At 35.1% G+C, this 22,636-nt stretch overlaps 1 protein-coding gene across 1 annotated transcript in view; it reads right to left on the bottom strand.

The window, feature by feature from the left end:
* The window catches only part of DACH2 (dachshund family transcription factor 2), a 648,107-nt gene that overhangs the window by 151,271 nt on the left and 474,200 nt on the right, over window positions 1–22,636 (bottom strand). Inside the window, exon 6 of the mRNA XM_057539119.1 lies at window positions 11,206–11,378. Coding sequence (XP_057395102.1) covers window positions 11,206–11,378 — 173 coding nt within the window. The remainder of the gene's footprint in view (window positions 1–11,205; window positions 11,379–22,636) is intronic.

Genomic DNA, 22,636 nt, shown 5'->3' with positions numbered 1-22,636 from the left:
ATATTGATTCTTCTCAAGCGTTCAGTGGGGTTATGTAACATACAATTTTATCTTTTTATTTTTATTTAATTGGAATTCGACTCTCACTGTAATTACTCTTCCAAATGTTAATCTATTAATGAGTTCCTAAAGGATTTAATGGCATTTCGCTGCTTAGGAGTGGCTTTTGGAAGTTTATCTGAATGCTAGATATTTTATTCATGCATTTGTCTTGATATTTCATATTTAATTGATGTGTTCCTTCTGTACTGTCACCAGAGTTATGCAGAAACAGAACAGATTGTAATTGGACAGACTTAAATAATAAAATCAGGAACAAGAAAATAAGAAGTTTGTTCATTGTTGTTGCTAACTTGGGTTACCATTAGTCCTGAGGAAGAATTTGATGCTCAGATTTGTTATCTTTGAATACTATTGAATGCATGACACTTTGTGAATTTTTATGAATCAGTTTAAGAATTAGTAAGTGCTCCACAATCAACAATTTACAAATGTATTTAAGTTAACACAGATGGATATGGCAGGGTTTTCATGAATTTAGAAAAAAACAGACACATGAGGGGGGTGCAACTGGAACATGTAACCATGAGAGAGTCCAAAATCATAAGCATGCCCTTACTGTGACCTATGCAATATTTGGACAAAGGACCCTTTCACCTCTTCAATTTGAAACTTGTTCTGGAAGAGGCTGACAGCTGAAGGGAATCAGCCATAATATCTGTTCATAGCATGTAAATGACCTCGAGTGGGAGAATGGATAGTTCAGTGGGAATATGTATGGCTTGCAAATTATGTTGTAGGTTTGGACCTCTGTCACCCATCCAAACACACACACACACACACACACACACACACACACACCTTAATTCTCACTCAATGCATCTTCATCTCACGTTCTAAAAACAGTAATAGCTTTGTTTTTCCACAGAGCACTTAGAATAAGACTCAACTAGTGATTTTTTCAGTGAATTTGAATTATCACAAAAAAACCCTCTCTGTGTTGACTAATTTTAATACCAGATGTTCACATGCTAATGCCATTGCCTTGTGACCATTTCCAATCAATTCATTAATTGCCAGCTGCTCAGCTAAACAAAAAACACAGCTAATCAGATGATACTGGTAAACAGCCAAATAATAGCTTCCTACTTAAATTTCTTAAATTTGTTATCAGAGAAAACTATGGCACACTGATATGACAAAGTTTCCCACAAATACAGAAAAATTGTATTATAAAATATTTAAATGTAGGAAAATATATTTTCATATCAGTCAGGTATTTTACCTATTCTGCTCTCAGGATTTTGCCACATTGAGTAATATAACTGAAGGATGAAAAGCTTCGAAAGCCTAATGATCTTAATGCAATTTTCAATTCATGTTATAGTTATATTAGTTATTAGCTACAAATGCTAATATCTGAGCCAACAGTAAAGGGATCTGAGCCAGACCTAAAGACTATGTGCCTGGCATAACAATATTCCCAAACTAGTTTCTGGCCAAAATACAGAAACAAACAACAACAACAAAACCAAAACCAAAAAAAAAATTGTTCGCAACTTATAATGTCTTTTCCAGCTTGGGAATTAACATCTTTATCACTAATGATCATTTATGTTGAAAACATTCCCCAAAGTTTAATATCTGATGAATCATTAGTTTTCATTCATTCATGCAACAAACATTTATTGAGTGACTAATATACCCATTGAGGATGAAAGAAAGGCCTATGGGTGTCTTCATATGGTGTGTAGATGCTCCTAGTTCAGACTAAAGACTAAATAATCCACATATAAACATTCAAAGATAAATTAAAATAAAATACAAATTAGATCAATTTTGATATCAGAATGGGCACATCTCTCCAGTCCCCACCAGATCCCTAACTTTTCTTTTGTGGCACTGAGATCAAAATAGCCATTGCACATGAACGGATGCTCTCTAGAGGGCGGGTCCAATACCTGTATATGCATCTAATGGTGGGGAACCCTTGGTCCTGGTACTGATAAGAAGTTGCACAGACAAATGTATATAGGGAAAGCTACTTCTTTCTCAGGCTAGCTCTCTGCCATGATTTTGGTTTCTACTTATTACTATTTCTATATGAGTATAGAAAACATAATAAAAGAAAACATAAGTATAAAACATAATAAAATAAAATAATATTACCTAATATATATACTGAGTATTTACTAGATGTCCGACAGTGCTCTAAGTGTGTTAACAAGTTTGTCTCATTTAAGTCTCTTGTTAACACTATGAAGTAGGTACAATTATTATCCCCATTTCATTGGGAAATAAGGCAAACTGAGACACAGGCAGGTTAATTAATTTTCCTAAAGTCATATAAAAGAAATTTTGAAACCAGGATTCAAATACAGGCAGACAATATGACTTCAGAGCTTGTGCTCTTACCCATCATGCCATACTGCCTCCAGTGAAATCTTCTCAATGCATCTTACTTAGCTGACAAACTATGATGGCTCTAGCCAGAAACAGTATATAATTCTATAAATTATTTGGGGGATGGGGCATCTGCCTGTTTCATTTTGTGTTTTTGATAAAGCAATGTAACATGATCCTCTGCACATATTAGACCTTTGCTAAATCAGTGAATTCTGTGTTCTTGCTCTCTGTTTTCTAATAGAAAAAGATGACAATAATAATGGAGTAAGCCAATATTCAGCAATAGCTATCATTTCTGGCCAAATTCAAGGCTAATTGCAATACATTTGCTGATTTTTCAATCTGTATTATCCTTTTTTCCCAAAGATTACTAGTGATTCTGAACTTTTCAACCATACTATCTAATGCTTTAGAACAGTGTTGTCCAATAAAATTTTCTGCAGTGATGCAAATGGTCCTTACCTGTGCTATCTAATATAGTAGTCAAGTACCATGTGACTATTGAGCAGTTGAAATGTGGCTAGTTGAAACTGAGGAACTGAAGTTTTCATTTTATTTAATTAATTTAAATTGAAATAGCCACATGTGGCTAGTGGCTACTATATTGAATAGTGTTGCTATAGTAGGTATGTGCTATGCATCTGCCTAAGATACTTTGTTAATTGTTTACCACCATGGAGGTGGGGAAGTTTATTAAACCATAAGCAAATATATATTTTCTTTAGATTCTAAGCTTCTAAAAGTCACATCACTTCTCAGAGCTCTAAAAAGCTATGGTTTTCTCTCCTACCTGTGAAAAGGAAATTAAAAGGATGAAGCCAGGTCTAGTCTCCCTTGGGTTAGCTTTCACTGTCTAAGGACATTTGCAGGAATCAACACCTCTAATCACCTAACTTTTTTCACACTAGGGTAGAAATATTTACACAGTGGTAGAAGAGAAAGACACAAATGTAATTATGCTCTTTCCAATTTGACTTTATTCTATGTTAAGCTGGTATAATATCAATTGTCAAAGAAACTAATTATTCATTCATTTTATAGAGATTTCTTAAACTTTGACTCACATGTTATGCCTTTCTGAAGAAATAAAAGATAATAGGTAAACTGCTTTGAAAAGATTTTGTTTGATTTGCTTAATGGATATGGTAGAATATTGGCATAGAAAGTTTGATTTGATAAAGATTTCATATTTCATGTAATGCTTTAAAAGGGGAGTGTTGTCTTGCTCAAACTAGAGCTAATTGTTAAATATACAGTAATTCTGTGAGCCAAGTGTTAAGCTGTTGTTAACTTGAAATCAACCATGGTGGGAATATTTACACCATAGAAATTAGCAAATGTTATAAATCAGAGGTTTTCTTTTTTATTTTGTTTTGTTTATGAAGAGATGCTTTACAGACACACCACTGGATGCTGGACCACATATAAACTCTAAAACACTGAACTTTTAAGTCTATTATAGGGATTTGAAGATTTTTTATTTCATTCTAATGTTCAACATTATCAGACTAGGCAAATAACAAGATTATGAATAAGTACACTAAGTGTTGCATTCATTTGAGTCTATGAGCATTCAAACGAACACAAGTACACTGTCACATTATTAAAACACATATTATGCAAATATGCAATCACAGTTGTATGCATTCTACATTGGTACTTTTAAAGAACCTGAAAAATTATGGACAAACATGGCACAATGACAATCATCTACTAGTAAACTTTTAAGCGCAGAGAAGGTAGGGAAACTTAAATCATTGTACATAGTTTCCATTTTTCTTATGACTCAGGAATCCTGGTCTCATGGAGTATAAAACAAAATCAGCAAAAGCATGTTTTCAAAATAGTACATATTAGTTCATTTCATCTATTTAAATTTTTAATAAAGAATTCTGTTTATTATTTGTCTCTTCCCATTAGGTTATAAGCCTTAAAAACCATCTGATGCATAATAGGGACTCAATCAATGGAGAACAAAAAATATGGATGGCTTTAAACCAGATATCAGTGGCTTCTTCTGATTCAAATAGCTAACAATATACTTGCTAACAAATGCCAAATTGGCGAACCTGAATTATGATTAGGAGTTAACATGACTTATAGATTAGCCTAACCAGTTTTCTGATGTAGACTCAATCAGAAGAATTGGAAACATAGAAATGAAGTGTAAAGAATGTGAGAGATCTAGTTTGCAGAAAGAAAAAGTGAAGCACAGGAATATTAAAATATTTCCTCCCAGGCACTTTAATCAGAAATGCTAAGTGTTTTCAACACCCATTTATGATAAAAACTCTCCAGAAAGTGGGCAAAGAAAGAACAAACTTCAACATAATAAAGGCTATATGTGGCAAACCTTCAGCTAACATCATATTCAACAGTGAAAAGCTGAAAGCATTTCTTCTAAGATCAGCAACAAGACAAGGATATCTGCTCTTGCCACTTTTATTCAACATAGTTTTGGAAGTCCTAGCCATGGCAATCAGAGAAGAAAACAAAATAAAAGGAATCCAAATTGGAAAAGAAGAAGCAAAACTATCACTGTTTGCAGAGGACATGATACTATACATTTGATACTATACATCGAAAATCTTATAAATGCTACCAGAAAACTACTAGACCTCATCAATGGATTCAGTAAAGTGGAAGGATACAAAATTAATAGACAGAAATCTGTTGCATTTCTATACACTAACAACAAAAGATCAGAAAGAGAAATTAAAGAAAAACCCCATATACCATCATATCAAAAAGAATAGAATACATAGGAATAAACCCACCTAAGGAGAAGAAAAACCTGTATTGGAAAATTATAAGATGCTGATGAAAGAAATCGAAGACAACACAAACAGATGGAAAAATATACCATGTTCTTGGATTGGAAGAATGAATATTGGGAAAATGACTATACTACCCAAGGCAATCTACAGATTCAATGCAACCCCTATCAAATTACCAGTGGCATTTTTCACAGAACTGGAACAAAAAATCTTAAAATTTGTATGGATACACAAAAGACTCCGAATAGCCAAAGCAATCTTGAGAAAGAAAAATGGAGCTGGAGGAATCAGGCTCCCTGACTTCAGACTATACTACAAAGCTATAGTCATCAAAAGAGTATGGTACTGGCACAAAAACAGACATACAGATCAATGGAACAGGATAGAAAGCCCAGAAATGAACCCATGCACCTATCGTCAATTAATCTATGACAAACGGGGCAAGACTATACAATGGAGGAAAAACAGTCTCTTCAATAAATAGTGCTGGGAGAACTGGACAGCTACATGTAAAAAATGAAATTAGAATACTCTTTAACACCACACAAAAATAAACTCAAAATGGATTAAAGACCTAAATGTGAGACTGTAAAACTCTTAGAGGGAAACATAGGCAGAACACTCTCTGACATAAATTGCAGCAATATCTTTTTCAATCCATCCCCCACAGTAATGGAAATAAAAACAAACAAACAAACAAACCTAATTAAACTCAACAGCTTTTGCACAGCAAAGGAAAACATAAACAAAACAAAAAAGACAACCACAGAATGAGAGAAAATATTTGCAAATGATGCAACCAACAAAGGACTAGTCTCCAAAATTTACAAACAGCTCATGTGGCTCAGTACTGTAAAAACAAACAACCCAATCAAAAAATGGGCAGAAGACCTAAATAGACATTTCTCCAAAGAAGACATACAGATGGCCAAGAGGCACATGAAAAGATCTTTAACATCACTAATTATTAGAGAAATGCAAATCAAAACTACAATAAGATATCAACTGACACCAGTCAGAATGGCCATCAGCAAAAAATCTACAAACAATAAATGTAGGACAGGGTGTGGAGAAAAGGGAACTCTCCTCCACTGTTGGTGGGAATGTAAATTGGTACAGCCACTAGGGAGAACAGTATGGAGGTTCCTTAAAAAACTAAAAATAGAACTACCATATGATCCAGCAATTCCACTCTTGTGTATATATCTGGAGAAAAACTTGGTTTGAAAGTGTACATGCATCACAATGTTCATTGCAGGACTGTTTACAATAGCCGAGACATGGAAGCAACCTAAATGTTCATCGACAGATGAATGGATAAAGAAGATGAGGTACATATATACAATGGAATATTACTCAGCCATAAAAAGAATGAAATAATGGCATTTGCAGCGACATGGATGGACTTGGAGATTATCATACTAAGTGAAGTAAGTCAGACAGAGAAAGACAAATATTATATGATATCACTTATATGCGGAATCTAAAAAAAAAGAATGATACAACTGAACTTATACACAAAACAGAAACAGACTCACAGTCTTAGAGAAAGAACTTATGGTTGTCACAGGGAAGCATGGGGTGGAGGTGAGGGATAGACTGGAAGTTTGGGACACACATGTACATACTGCTATATTTAAAATAGTTAACCAGCTACCTACTGTATAGCACAGGGAACTCTGCTCAATATTCTGTAATAACCAAATGGGAAAATATTTTGAAAAAGAATAAAATAAAACCCTTTTAACAATAAAAATGTCAAAATATGTGAAATATAAAAAAAGAAATGCTAAGTGCTGGAAATTAAATATGGTTTATAGAGCAACTCATTCACTAACTTGATATTCTCTATTTCTCATATATTCAAAGCACATACTGCAAGTCCAGCTTCCAAAGGAAATTGTCATCACAGTCTCATGAGCATCAGTGACAACACACAGGCATCAGCTTAACACAAACTACGCTAAAGGAGAGTAGCAGGTGTTTAGAAGGATTCTGAAAACAATATCACAGCATTTTTTTTTAATTCCAGAGATTTAAAAAAAATGATATGAAAACAGGAAAAATTTTACTTAAAAGTAAGAAAAAAAATATGCAGGGCTTCCCTGGTGGCGCAGTGGTTGAGAATCCGCCTGCTAATGCAGGGGACACAGGTTCGAGCCCTGGTCTGGGAAGATCCCACATGCCGCAGAGCAACTGGGCCCGTGAGCCACAACTACTGAGCCTGCGCGTCTGGAGCCTGTGCTCCACAACAAGAGAGGCCGCGATAGTGAGAGGTCCACGCACCGCGATGAAGAGTGGCCCCCGCTCGCCGCAACTAGAGAAAGCCCTCGCACAGAAACGAAGACCCAACACAGCCAAAAATAAATAAATAAATAAATTTATTTAAAAAAAAAAGATATGCAAGCAATAAGAATAATTTAAATACATCAATAAGTTTGGTAGCTCTTTTTGTGAATATTTGTAAATTTTAATACAACTAAACACATATTTTGGACTTTTTTGTAATGTGTTATAATCTCTTACTGTGTATATCAAGTTTCTGATATATATATAATTTTTTCTTCAGCTGTGTTTTAAATCGCTTGAAAGTGGGGATATAATGGAAATACTAGCTGACTTTTAACTACAGAGATGCTTTCCTAGATGACTCTATAATCACATTAGATTGTCTATGCTACGGACTGAAAGCTTGTCTCCCCAAAATTCATGGGTTGAAACTCTAATCCTAAATGTGGTGGTATTTAGAGATGGGGCTCTGGAGGTCATAAGGGGGGAAACTTCATGTTGGGATTAGTGCCCTTATAAGAAGAGGCATGGTAGAGCTAGCTTCTTCTCTTTCTCTTCACCTTGTGAGGACACAGCAAGAAGATGACTGTCTGCAAACCAGAAAGAGAGCTCTCACCAGGAACATAATCACAGGCACTTTGGTCTTGGATTTCCCAGCCTCTAGAACTGTGAGAAATTTCTCTTGTTTAAGCCATCTAGTTTATGGTATTTTGTTATAGCAGACCGTCTGAGCTCAGACAATGTAATACACAGCAAAGAGCGTTTTGTGAAGCAAGCCGTTGTGGCTTTCCTTAATTCATAGTGGATTTGTCAGAAAAAAATCAAATTCCATAATTATGTCATTTATTTCTAAATGTTAAATGTTAAATTTTCTGATCATTCAAACTTTGGAAAGACAGTTTACCTCTAAATGGTAAATATAATATAAAAGATCTGATTACTTCAATGCAAATATTTTGTGAGTAATTACAATGAGTAATACAAATTTAAATATCTGTTTTTTTATGAAAAACTACCAGGATAAAAATAATCTGTAAATGTAATAGAGAAAATGTGTTTTTTTTTGAATAGTTCCTGTATGCCACAAGTAGTAGTACATGATAAACTCTCAATTCATAGGTTTGCCCACTGCATGTGATATTCTAATAGATTGAACTTTGAAAACGTGCTTCACCAAGAAGCACATTGAAAACAAATTTCCGTTGAAATATAGATCAACAGAGGTGTGAAATTTCTGTCCATATAATTGGGTACCATATAGCTAGTATCATATTGATAACTGTTCTTGAAAGAACGGGTGAGGTTTTAACATATGAACACCTAATTTGTCAATTAATTAAAATATTTTGTTATGGTAGTTCCTGTGAATTATTATTTTAAAACTAATAATGTTACTATATACAATAGCACCTTTGAAAAAATAAACAAGCAAAACTTGGCAACTATATTAAAAGCTTCTCACTACGTATTCACTGAAATCAACTCTTTGTAATTTTTTTTTTTATTTCCTTCTCATCCTCTGATGGAAATCTACTTCAATAGATTTGCAGAGAAATTTATCAAAAGGAATTCAAAATAAATATTTTGTTTTCAACTGACTTTAGTCAAAATAACTATATGAAAGTAGATGTAATTTTCTTCAGCGTAAAATGGTTTCTGCATATTTGCAGGACTTAACCATGCGATCTATGTCAACTTTTACAAAACAGCATCCAATTGTGTTTGTGAAGGTTCTGACTTTCTCTTAAAATAGGTTGCATATGAAGTAGACAAATCAGCAATAAACAGAAATATAGCTATATTGCTTTTATACATTAACAATATTTGAATTATTAAAGGAAAAGATAATTATCCTTTCCATTTCAATCGTTATCTCCACCGATAACCAAATACTAGTCATGAACTCCGTCCCCAAGTGCCTCTTTGATCCAAATTCATCACAAAACTATCCAAAGTCCCAAACATTCAAACAAAATGTAGCTGATTCAGTCTGAGTAATGGTCATTAAGAAAGTAAACAAAGGTACTTCTGAAGAGCCATAATCATACCTCTATTGAGAGTATTTTTTCATCATTTCAAAGTAAGCGTGACAATTCCATTACTGTAAATCATGTTTTGTTTCATAATAGAGTTTCCCTGTTTTGTGTGGGGTCACATTTATGTAGTAGCCATCCAGTTTCAAAATCATAGGAAACTTATTCCATCTTTTAAATAATGTTCATGGGTGATTTTTTGTCTCAAAGACAACTCCGATTCCTGGTTTACATTCTGATCAAGTATTCAAACAGAGCTCTGATTAGCTGGGGTAGACTAATTCACTGAGGACCACAACCTTTACAGGAAGCACACTGCCTCTTGGCCATGGAAATATATATGGAGCTTAATAAAAATTTATCAGTTTTTCTTTTCCTTTCCTACAAAGGTTATGTTTTAAATTTTCTTCATTGTTTTAGAAGTCCCCCAAACTGGAAGCTAATTTAAAATGGAACAAAAATGTCTAGAATCTCACATTTCTTCTGCCTTCACTTCTTTCACTCCCATGTGCATCTATTAAAATCATATCAATATTTCAAGGCCCAGCTCAAATCCATCAACTGTAATGCCATTTGTGATTCCTGCTCCCTCTTTCTCCAATCTAGGTTTGATCTCTCCCTCCTCTAAATTCTTGTGATACTTGGTGATTCTCTATGCTATCCATCACAGTCTGTGTTGTTATGTAAGTTAAATAGTACTTGTTGTTTGTCTTAAATTTAGTTTATGAGTCCTGGAAGTCAGGAATTATGTCCTATTCATATCCTATATTGCTCTCTGTGATGTGTATATATCAAGAGTATAATATTTGTTGAATAAATGAAGGAACAAAGGAACAAATCAAGGGTTGCCTGGATTAACTATACTCTTTTGATCCTATATACCCTTATATTATCTCCTCAACAAAAGGAAAAATACATTAAAGAGCTTAGTTCACGTGTTACTTGGAGGGCAGAGAGACCATGTGCCAAACTAATAGGAGACATAAGGAGGATTATAAAATATTCTTTGTGTTTCATTACCCAGTTGTCCTGAAATTTTGAAAAATTTTATTCTAGAATATGATGATAATGATATAAATTATCATAAGTATTTATTTAATGTTTCACAGTTTTAAACTATGTTTTACTCATATTATCTCCAGACAGCCAATGAAATAAGTGGGATAGATTATTACTATCACCTATATTTTACAGTTGTGGAAACAAGTTCAGGAGGGTTAATTGTCATATCCAAGGTCATTCAGCTATTAATTGGCAGAAAAAGAATTGAAATTCAGGTCTTTCCGACTATAAGTCTTGTATGGTATATACTACTCCACAACCGCATCACAAACACCAAAAAGATACAGTGGTTACTTTCTTTCACACCAGCAAGGGGAATGGATTTTGGACATTCTTCTACTCTGTCCTTAGGTGGGCACACCTCCTACACACTGTTCTCATGAATGCAGGACAGGAAGCTAGAATTAAAGGTCATATCTGTGGTCATTTAATGAAAACAAACAACAACAATAACAAAAATAAAAAACAAAAAACACCTTAGCAGGCCTAGTCAGAAATCAAACTCATCAATACTTTATGCTAAGCAACTGAGTCAATGAGCTGTGTGTTTATACTGAAGATCTAGTGGTATTGCTATCATTTTATCAAAATTTACATGTAATTAACACCGTTGTCCTCTTCTAAATCATGATTCTTACCTTTATAACTGAGGCCCCAGCTCTGGAGAGTGGACTGTGAATCTGGGCTGCAGCAGCCATGTTGGCAATAGTATTGAGATGGTTCATCTGATTCATTGCCATGGCAACTGATGCAGGAGGTAAGCTGACTGGAAGTAGGGGATGAGGCATCATCATAAATGGCAGATCCAGTCCTAAAAGAGACAGCGCATGTTAAATTATTACATTAGTTACATTGTTTGGACAAAGGGAAATCACATCAAAATTGATCCTATAAAATAGTAAAAAAAAATCTATATTTCACTCTTGTTGAATTTTTTTAAATGAAGTTTTAATATATCCTAGTATCTCTTTGAGAAATTAATGGTACTTATGGGATTTAACATTGTTTTATAATTTAAGAATGTTCCTATATCCACAGACTTTTATTTAACAATATTCCTTGTTCATGTTCTCACTCCCAAAATAGTTACAAGGTTCAAACTTTTTTACTTATAAAAGCAAACAAAAATCTTTGAGCTGAACATCACTTTGTTTAACAAAAAGAAGTAACTTTCTTTTTAAACATTATAATGTACTGATGTGTAGATAGTTTCTAGCTTAACTCTTTCTTTAGGAGACATAATAGTGGTGCTGGTATGATAAGATATAGATTCTCTAGGCTTCAGAATTATTGAAGAAAATAAGACTTGGAATATGTCCTACTCTTTTAGTTATAAATCTCTAAAATGAATGTGTATAGATAGCTCTAATTTGGAGCCTTTGTCTCTAAGGAATAACTCCCTTATCAAAATATCAGCCTGTTTTCCAGTTTAATAACAAATACCAATATCTTTGAGTAGCGTCAAGAATTCCATTTGTTTTCTTATGCAATGTGAAATCTTTCTCACATATTTTGAATTTCTTAATATCTTTCAAGTACTATCCACATTACACTTGTGGTAGCCACAGATATGTCATCACGAAAATGGTAACAAATTAAAATAGTTGTCTACTTTTCCCTTATAAGGTTGGGATTTGTGAAGAAATACCTTTGAGCAGAGGATAAGGAAAGTTAGCCTAACATTACGGATGCTAACATGACTACAATAAGTAAACCATAGCACTTTATAATGTATTTTAAACTATTGTCTTGATAGTAATCTTGCCTTCTTTTGGACATGAGCCCAGGAACTAGCAATCTTTAACAGATGTTCTAAAACATGCTTACCTAAAATTTTCCTAAATTATTACAGACTATTAACATTCTACTATGGGCAATGTTTGTGTTCATCTTGCACACAATTCACACAATTATCAACTGTTAATAACATCCCTTTTTCCTCTTTGCCATCCCCTCATTTTTTCTTGCTTCCCATATCACAACAGCAAGTGTACAACAATGAATCTATAGGAAATATATCCAGAGGCCCCTTAACTATCATTCCTCAAAACAACAGCAACAGCAATACAAACACTTTACACACATATTTTTAGGACCAAAAGGAGGCTAGAAGGAAGAAACATTGTGAATTGATTTGAAGTCCATCTCCTGGGTTCAACAATAATGGTTGAATTAAAGTCATTAACAAAACAATTTCAAAAGCAGCAGAATAAAACAAACTTCCGGATATGACAGGTCTCATACATTAAAGTGGTTATCTCTCTTAAAGAAACTCGTAAATAAAGAATACAACCATCACCAATATTTCTGATAAAGATAGCCACAAGGATTAACCAAGATGGCGGAATAGAAGGACGTGCTCTCACTCCCTCTTGCGAGAGCACCAGAATCACAACTGGCTGCTGGACAATCATTGACAGGAAGACCCTGGACTTCACCAAGGAGGACACCCCACGTCCAAGGACAGAGGAGAAGCCACAGTGAGACGGTAGGAGGGGCGCAATCAGAGTAAAATCAAATCCCATAACTGCTGGGTGGGTGACTCACAGACTGGCGAACACTTATACCACAGAAGTCCACCCACTGGAGTGAAGGTTCTGAGCCCCACGTCAGGCTTCCCAACCTGGGGGTCCGGCAAAGGGAGGAGGAATTCCTAGAGAATCAGACTTTGAAGTCTAGTGGGAATTGATTGCAGGACTGTGACAGGACTGGGGGAAACAGAGACCCCACTCTTGGAGGGCACACACAAAGTAATGTGTGCATCGGGACCCAGGGGAAGGAGCAGTGACCCTGTGGGAGACTGAACCAGACGTACCTGCTGGTGTTGGGGGGTCTCCTGCAGAGGCGAGTGGTGGCTCTGTTTCACCGTGGGGATAAGGACACTGGCAGCAGAGGTCCTGGGAAGTTCTCCTTGGCGTGAGCCCTCCCAGAGTCTGCCATTAACCCCACCAAAGAGCACGGGTAGGCTCCAGTGTTGGGTTGCCTCAGGCAAAACAACCAACAGGGAGGGAACCCAGCCCCACCCATCAACAGTCAAGTGGATTAAGGTTTTACTGGGCTCTGATCGCCACAGCAACAGGGAGGGAACCCAGCCCCACCCATCAACAGTCAAGTGGATTAAGGTTTTACTGGGCTCTGATCGCCAGAGCAACAGGGAGGGAACCCAGCCCCACCCATCAACAGTCAAGTGGATTAAGGTTTTACTGAGCTCTGACCGCCACAGCAACAGTCATCTCTACCCACCACCAGAGCCTCCCATCAAGCCTCTTAGATAGCCTCAACCACCAGAGGGCAGACAACAGAAGCAAGAAAAACTACAATCCTGCAGCCTGTGGACCAAAAACCACAGTTACAGAAAGACAGAGAAGATGAAAAGGCAGAGGGCTATGTACCAGATGAAGGAACAAGAAAAAACCCCAGAAAAACAACTAAATGAAGTGGAGATAGGCAACCTTCCAGAAAAAGAATTCAGAATAATGATAGTGAAGATGATCCAGGACCTCGGAATAAGAATGGAGGCAAAGATTGAGAAGATGCAAGAAATGATTAACAAAGACCTAGAAGAATTAAAGAACAAACAAACAGAGATGACCAATACAATAACTGAAATGAAAACTACACTAGAAGGAATCAATAGCAGAATAACTGAGGCAGAAGAACGGATAAGTGACCTGGAAGACAGAATGGTGGAATTCACTGCTGCGGAACAGACTAAAGAAAAAAGAATAAAAAGAAATGAAGACAGCCTAAGAGACCTCTGGGACAACATTAAACGCAACAACATTCGCATTATAGGGGTCCCAGAAGGAGAAGAGAGAGAGAAAGGACCAGAGAAAATATTTGAAGAGATTATAATCGAAAACTTCCCTAACATGGGAAAGGAAATAGCCACCCAAGTCCAGGAAGCGCAGAGAGTCCCATACAGAATAAACCCAAGGAGAAACACGCCGAGACACATAGTAATCAAAGTGGCAAAAATTAAAGACAAAGAAAAATTATTGAAAGCAGCAAGGGAAAAACGACAAATAACATACAAGGGAACCCCCATAAGGTTAACAGCTGATTTCTCAGCAGAAACTCTGCAAGCCAGAAGGGAGTGGCATGAAATACTTAAAGTGATGAAAGGGAAGAACCTACAACCAAGATTACTCTACCCAGCAAGGATCTCATTTAGATTTGATGGAGAAATCAAAAGCTTTACAGACAAGCAAAAGCTAAGAGAATTCAGCACCATCAAACCAGCTCTACAACAAATGCTAAAGGAACTTCTCTAAGTGGGAAACACAAGAGAAGAAAAGGACCTACAAAAACAAACCCAAAACAATTAAGAAAATGGTCATAGGAACATACATATCGATAATTACCTTAAACGTGAATGGATTAAATGCCCCAACCAAAAGACATAGACTGGCTGAATGGATACAAAAACAAGACCCATATATATGCTGTCTACAAGAGACCCACTTCAGACCTAGGGACACATACAGACTGAAAGTGAGGGGATGGAAAAAGATATTCCATGCAAATGGAAATCAAAAGAAAGCTGGAGTAGCTATACTCATATCAGATAAAATAGACTTTAAAATAAAGAATGTTACAAGAGACAAGGAAGGACACTACATAATGATCCAGGGATCAATCCAAGAAGAAGATATAACAATTATAAATATATATGCACCCAACATAGGAGCACCTCAATACATAAGGCAACTGCTAACAGCTATAAAAGAGGAAATCGACAGTAACACAATAATAGTGGGGGACTTTAACACCTCACTTACACCAATGGACAGATCATCCAAAATGAAAATAAATAAGGAAACAGAAGCTTTAAATGACACAATAGACCAGATAGATTTAATTGATATATATAGGACATTCCATCCAAAAACGGCAGATTACACGTTCTTCTCAAGTGCACACGGAACATTCTCCAGGATAGATCACATCTTGGGTCACAAATCAAGCCTCAGTAAATTTAAGAAAATTGAAATCATATCAAGCATCTTTTCTGACCACAACACTATGAGATTAGAAATGAATTACAGGGAAAAAAACGTAAAAAAGACAAACACATGGAGGCTAAACAATACGTTACTAAATAACCAAGAGATCACTGAAGAAATCAAACAGGAAATAAAAAAATACCTAGAGACAAATGACAATGAAAACACGACGACCCAAAACCTATGGGATGCAGCAAAAGCGGTTCTAAGAGGGAAGTTTATAGCTATACAAGCCTACCTAAAGAAACAAGAAAAATCTCAAGTAAACAATCTAACTTTACACCTAAAGAAACTAGAGAAAGAAGAACAAACAAAACCCAAAGTTAGCAGAAGGAAAGAAATCATAAAGATCAGAGCAGAAATAAATGAAATAGAAACAAAGAAAACAATAGCAAAGATCAATAAAACTAAAAGTTGGTTCTTTGAGAAGATAAACAAAATTGATAAGCCATTAGCCAGACTCATCAAGAAAAAGAGGGAGAGGACTCAAATCAATAAAATCAGAAATGAAAAAGGAGAAGTTACAACAGACACCGCAGAAATACAAAACATCCTAAGAGACTACTACAAGCAACTTTATGCCAATAAAATGGACAACCTGGAAGAAATGGACAAATTCTTAGAAAGGTATAACCTTCCAAGACTGAACCAGGAAGAAACAGAAAATATCAACAGACCAATCACAAGTAATGAAATTGAAACTGTGATTAAAAATCTTCCAACAAACAAAAGTCCAGGACCAGATGGCTTCACAGGTGAATTCTATCAAACATTTAGAGAAGAGCTAACACCCATCCTTCTCAAACTCTTCCAAAAAATTGCAGAGGAAGGAACTCTCCCAAACTCATTCTATGAGACCACCATCACCCTGATACCAAAACCAGACAAAGACACTACAAAAAAAGAAAATTACAGACCAATATCACTGATGAATATAGATGCAAAAATCCTCAACAAAATACTAGCAAACAGAATCCAACAACACATTAAAAGGATCATACACCACGATCAAGTGGGATTTATCCCAGGGATGCAAGGATTCTTCAATATATGCAAATCAATCAATGTGATACACCATATTAACAAATTGAAGAATAAAAACCATATGATCATCTCAATAGATGCAGAAAAAGCTTTTGACAAAATTCAACACCCATTTCTGATAAAAACTCTCCAGAAAGTGGGCATAGAGGGAACCTACCTCAACATAATAAAGGCCATATATGACAAACCCACAGCAAACATCATTCTCAATGGTGAAAAACTGAAAGCATTTCCTCTAAGATCAGGAACGAGACAAGGATGTCCACTCTCACCACTATTATTCAACATAGTTCTGGAAGTCCTAGCCACGGCAATCAGAGAAGAAAAAGAAATAAAAGGAATACAAATTGGAAAAGAAGAAGTAAAACTGTCACTGTTTGCGGATGACATGATACTATACATAGAGAATCCTAAAACTGCCACCAGAAAACTGCTAGAGCTAATTAATGAATATGGTAAAGTTGCAGGTTACAAAATTAATGCACAGAAATCTCTTGCATTCCTATACACTAATGATGAAAAATCTGAAAGAGAAATTATGGAAACACTCCCATTTACCATTGCAACAAAAAGAATAAAATACCTAGGAATAAACCTACCTAAGGAGACAAAAGACCTGTATGCAGAAAACTATAAGACACTGATGAAAGAAATTAAAGATGATACCAACAGATGGAGAGATATACCATGTTCTTGGATTGGAAGAATCAACATTGTGAAAATGAGTATACTACCCAAAGCAATCTACAGATTCAATGCAATCCCTATCAAATTACCAATGGCATTTTTTACGGAGCTAGAACAAATCATCTTAAAATTTGTATGGAGACACAAAAGACCCCGAATAGCCAAAGCAGTCTTGAGGCAAAAAAATGGAGCTGGAGGAATCAGACTCCCTGACTTCAGACTATACTACAAAGCTACAGTAATCAAGACAATATGGTACTGGCACAAAAACAGAAACATAGATCAATGGAACAAGATAGAAAGCCCAGAGATTAACCCACGCACCTATGGTCAACTAATCTATGACAAAGGAGGCAAAGATATACAATGGAGAAAAGACAGTCTCTTCAATAAGTGGTGCTGGGAAAACTGGACAGCCACATGTAAAAGAATGAAATTAGAATACTCCCTAACACCATACACAAAAATAAACTCAAAATGGATTAGAGACCTAAATATAAGACTGGACACTATAAAACTCTTAGAGGAAAACATAGGAAGAACACTCTTTGACATAAATCACAGCAAGATCTTTTTCGATCCACCTCCTAGAGTAATGGAAATAAAAACAAAAATAAACAAGTGGGACCTAATGAAACTTCAAAGCTTTTGCACAGCAAAGGAAACCATAAACAAGACGAAAAGACAACCCTCAGAATGGGAGAAAATATTTGCAAATGAATCAACGGACAAAGGATTAATCTCCAAAATATATAAACAGCTCATTCAGCTCAATATCAAAGAAACAAACACCCCAATCCAAAAATGGGCAGAAGACCTAAATAGACATTTCTCCAAAGAAGACATACAGACGGCCACGAAGCACATGAAAAGATGCTCAACATCACTAATTATTAGAGAAATGCAAATCAAAACTACAATGAGGTATCACCTCACTCCTGTTAGAATGGGCATCATCAGAAAATCTACAAACAACAAATGCTGGAGAGGGTGTGGAGAAAAGGGAACCCTCTTGCACTGTTGGTGGGAATGTAAATTGATACAGCCACTATGGAGAACAATATGGAGGTTCCTTAAAAAACTAAAAATAGAATTACCATATGACCCAGCAATCCCACTACTGGGCATATACCCAGAGAAAACCGTAATTCAAAAAGACACATGCACCCGAATGTTCATTGCAGCACTATTTACAATAGCCAGGTCATGGAAGCAACCTAAATGCCCATCAACAGACGAATGGATAAAGAAGTTGTGGTACATATATACGATGGAATATTATTCAGCCATAAAAAGGAACGAAATTGAGTCATTTGTTGAGAAGTGGATGGATCTAGAGACTGTCATACAGAGTGAAGTAAGTCAGAAAGAGAAAAACAAATATCGTATGTTAATGCATGTATGTGGAACGTAGAAAAATGGTACAGATGAGCCAGTTTGCAGGGCAGAAGTTGAGACACAGATGTAGAGAATGGACATATGGACACCAAGGGGGGAAAACTGCGATGAGGTGGGGATGGTGATGTGCTGAATTGGGCGATTGGGATTGACATGTATACACTGATGTGTATAAAACTGATGCCTAATAAGAACCTGCAGTATAAAAAAACAAACAAAACAACTAATACTAAACTTTCATTGGGTTATTTGTATGGAAATATGTTAATATAAATGTTTCAGACATTACATGAAATTTCTAAAAATCTTATATTTGTATTTGTATGGAAATATGTATGGAAATATGTTAATATAAATGTTTCAGACAGTACATGAAATTTCTAAAAATCTTATATTTGTATTTGTATGGAAATATGTATGGAAATATGTTAATATAAATGTTCCAGACATTACATGAAATTTCTAAAAATCTTATATTTGTATTTGTATGGAAATATGTATGGAAATATGTTAATATAAATGTTTCAGACATTACATGAAATTTCTAAAAATCTTATATTTGTATTTGTATGGAAATATGTATGGAAATATGTTAATATAAATGTTTCAGACATTACATGAAATTTCTAAAAATCTTATATTTGTATTTGTATGGAAATATGTATGGAAATATGTTAATATAAATGTTTCAGACATTACAGGAAACGTCTAAAAATCTTATATGTTCTGGTATAATGTTATAAGTAATAATCCTAGTTATTACTTTAAAATGTATATCTCAGAAATAACTAATTTTCTTGTCAACTGCATTATTATGAACTTTCATCAAATCTTTAACCATGGTCATTTTTAAGTCTTTTGTCATTTACAGACAGTTCTGGGTGTACTCTGATGATTTTGCAAATATGTTCCTATAAAAGAGTTTCATCTTCAAGAAATTCATGGAAAAGACTCTGACAAGTACAGGTTTCTGGTAACTGACTGTACTGCTGAACTGAATGAATAAGCATTTTCAGAACTCTAATGAAAAACTGATGAACTCATAAAAGTGCTAACAAAAGATCAAGATGAAAAAAAAGAAATTAATTACATGGGACTGAGTGAACTGATGAGGATGAGTATAATTTTTGTGACTTTCTGTCTGAATTAAAAAAAAAAAAAAAATCCCACAAGGACTCAGAGGAAAAGAATATACAAATCAATTTTCACTGCAAAGTAAAGGAGCTGTTACAGTGGAGGATTACTGGACTGAATGTCAATGTTATGACATAGTATAAGTGTGTTTCATGTTTGGTAATTGCAATCATTGTTGCTTTTGTTGTGGTCATCCATGTACAATGCTTGGTGTCAGTCTATCTATCTCTTGTAAAAATAAAATACAGTGTGTGTGTGTGGAAAAAAAAAAAAAAAAAAGAAATCAGAAAAAAAAAAAAAAAAAAAAAAGAAGCAAGAAGCAAATTCTCCCCTAGAGCCTCTGGAGGGAGTCCAGCCCTGCTAATACCCTGGTTTGGGGTCATTCAAACTGATTTCTGACTTCTGGCCTCCAGAAATGTGGGAGGATAAACTTCTATTGTTTAAGGTGTCAGGTTCGCGGTAATTTGTTACAGCAGCCACAGAAACTAATACACACATGGAGTAAAAATCTCATTACTCTGAAAAAAAAAAAAAAAAAAAAAAAAAAAAAAAAAGATAGCCACAAAATGCACTGTTATCAGAATTACACAAGGATAAAAAAAAAGCTAGAAACAAATTTTGCATGGAACCCCAGAAGGGAAACATATTCTATACTTCCTATGACTCCAAATCCCCAAAAAATATTAATAAAGTATCTTAAACTTTTCCCCATCACTTCACTTATGGCTCAGTCTCTGAATCCTTTTTAGGAGCAATCTATCAAAACATACTTTTCAGTTGTGAAAACTTTTTCCTGTGATTATTAATTTAAAGCCTGAACACAATGTAAACACTGAATTCAAAATGGATTTCTGCACACCGTTTTAAATTAGTTTATTTTCAGTTAAGCTTTCAAAATTACTTAGATATATATGCATTTTATACGTTAACCATCATACAGCTTTGCTATAATGATAGGATATTCCATAACATAAATTAATCACTATTTATCTTCCCCTAAGAACCTTCACTTTATGCTCCATATAATAGCAACCATCAATAACATACGTAGATTTCTATATAAGGTTCTCATTTACCACAAACCCAAGATAATTATAGACTTCCAATTCTTCTTTATGTACTCAGTATTTTAATAGAAAATTGATCAAACCGTAGATGAAAAGTAGCCATCAGTGCCTCCATTTACCTCTCAAATGCTTAAATAAACTTTTGTTCAATTTACATTTCCCTTAGCAGTATAATAATCTTTCCTCATTCTCCAAAGTTTTCCAGCATCATCCAGATACCATCTGGCGGTATCAAGTCATATGCCTACTTAAAGTCCAATTGACATGCAAACTAAATGCAAACCACAAACAGAATTTAACAGCCCATTGACAGTTTTAAAATATAATTCATTAAACATTTCAAATAACCATGAAGGGCTTAAAAGTCACAATTTCAGATCATGACCTACAATAACTAACCATGAATTGACTATAGTACCCTGGAATTTAAGCTAATATTTATATTACAGGCAAGTTTAACAGTGACCCCAGTTGAGCTGCACATGCAAAGCATATGCAAATACTGAATTATGTAAGTCAACCTTTTCCCAAAGCTGGAAACATTAAGAGCCATCAATAGTACACAACACTCCAGCAATCTGGCTCATTTAGTCACATGTCAGAAATGTACAGCAACTTTTAATAGAATGGTAATGAAGACAAACTCTTTTTAAAAATCACCAAAATGGATTTTTCTTTCCTGTCAACCACAAGGACATCAGGCAGACGACTATAAGCACTCTTTCTAATGCATCTTGGTATGTAAGTGTATGGCACCTCCTCCCAGCCATTAAGGTTACAAACTTCAATAATACTCTAATCTTCCCTCTAAAATATCACATTCATTTGGTTTCCAAGTCATGTTTTCCTCTGTGATATATTGCATTCTACAGTCAGGCACCAATCCCACCATGCCTAGAAGGTAACCTGTCTTCCTGGTTTTCCTATGCCATTTAATTTGCCTCTCCACTCCAATTTTAAGACTTTCAGTGGCTACTCACTGTCTCTAGAATAAAATATAAGCTCTTTGGTTTCATGTGAAAATAACTTTCTAGCTTTGATATCTCACTATATCCCTCTGTGTGTGCTCTACTCTAGCCCCTCTGGACTAGTTGTAGCTCTCTACAATTTTAACTCACCTTAGCCTTCACTTTTGTTGATGCCTCTCTCTGGAATCTACCACTCTAACACATTTATTTGGGTATGGTAAAAGTCCTCCTCCTTTTGTTAATCAATGGACTTTAATTTTAGAGCAGTTTTAGGTTTACAGGAAAAAAAAAATGAGCAGAATTTACAGAGAATTTCCATATACTTCCCCTCCACCAGCAGTTTCCCCTCTAAGTAACATCATGGATTAGTGAGGTACACTTGCTACAATGGATGAATCAATATTGATACATTATTATTAACTACTGTCCATAGTGTGCAATAGGGTTCATTCTTTGTGTTGCAAATTCTAAGGATTTTCACAAATGCACAGTATCATGTATCTACCATTACAGTATAATACAGAATAGTTTAACTGGCCTTAAAAATCCCCTCTGCTCTCTCTATTCACCCCTCCTCTTACACTTGGCTTTTAATGTCTCTATAGATTTGCCTTTTCCTGAATGCCATATAAGTGGACTCATACAGTATTTAGTTTTTTCAGACTGGCTTTGTTTCACTTAGAAATATGCACTAGTCTTTTCCAGGCATCACAGCTCATTTGTTTTTATTGCTAACTATTCTTCCATGGCATGGATATACCACAG

This window comes from Balaenoptera acutorostrata, chromosome X (assembly GCF_949987535.1).
Source record: "Balaenoptera acutorostrata chromosome X, mBalAcu1.1, whole genome shotgun sequence".
Lineage (NCBI taxonomy): Eukaryota > Metazoa > Chordata > Mammalia > Artiodactyla > Balaenopteridae > Balaenoptera > Balaenoptera acutorostrata.
Note: the sequence above shows the minus strand (reverse complement) of the source record. Positions and strands in the feature narration are given on the sequence as shown.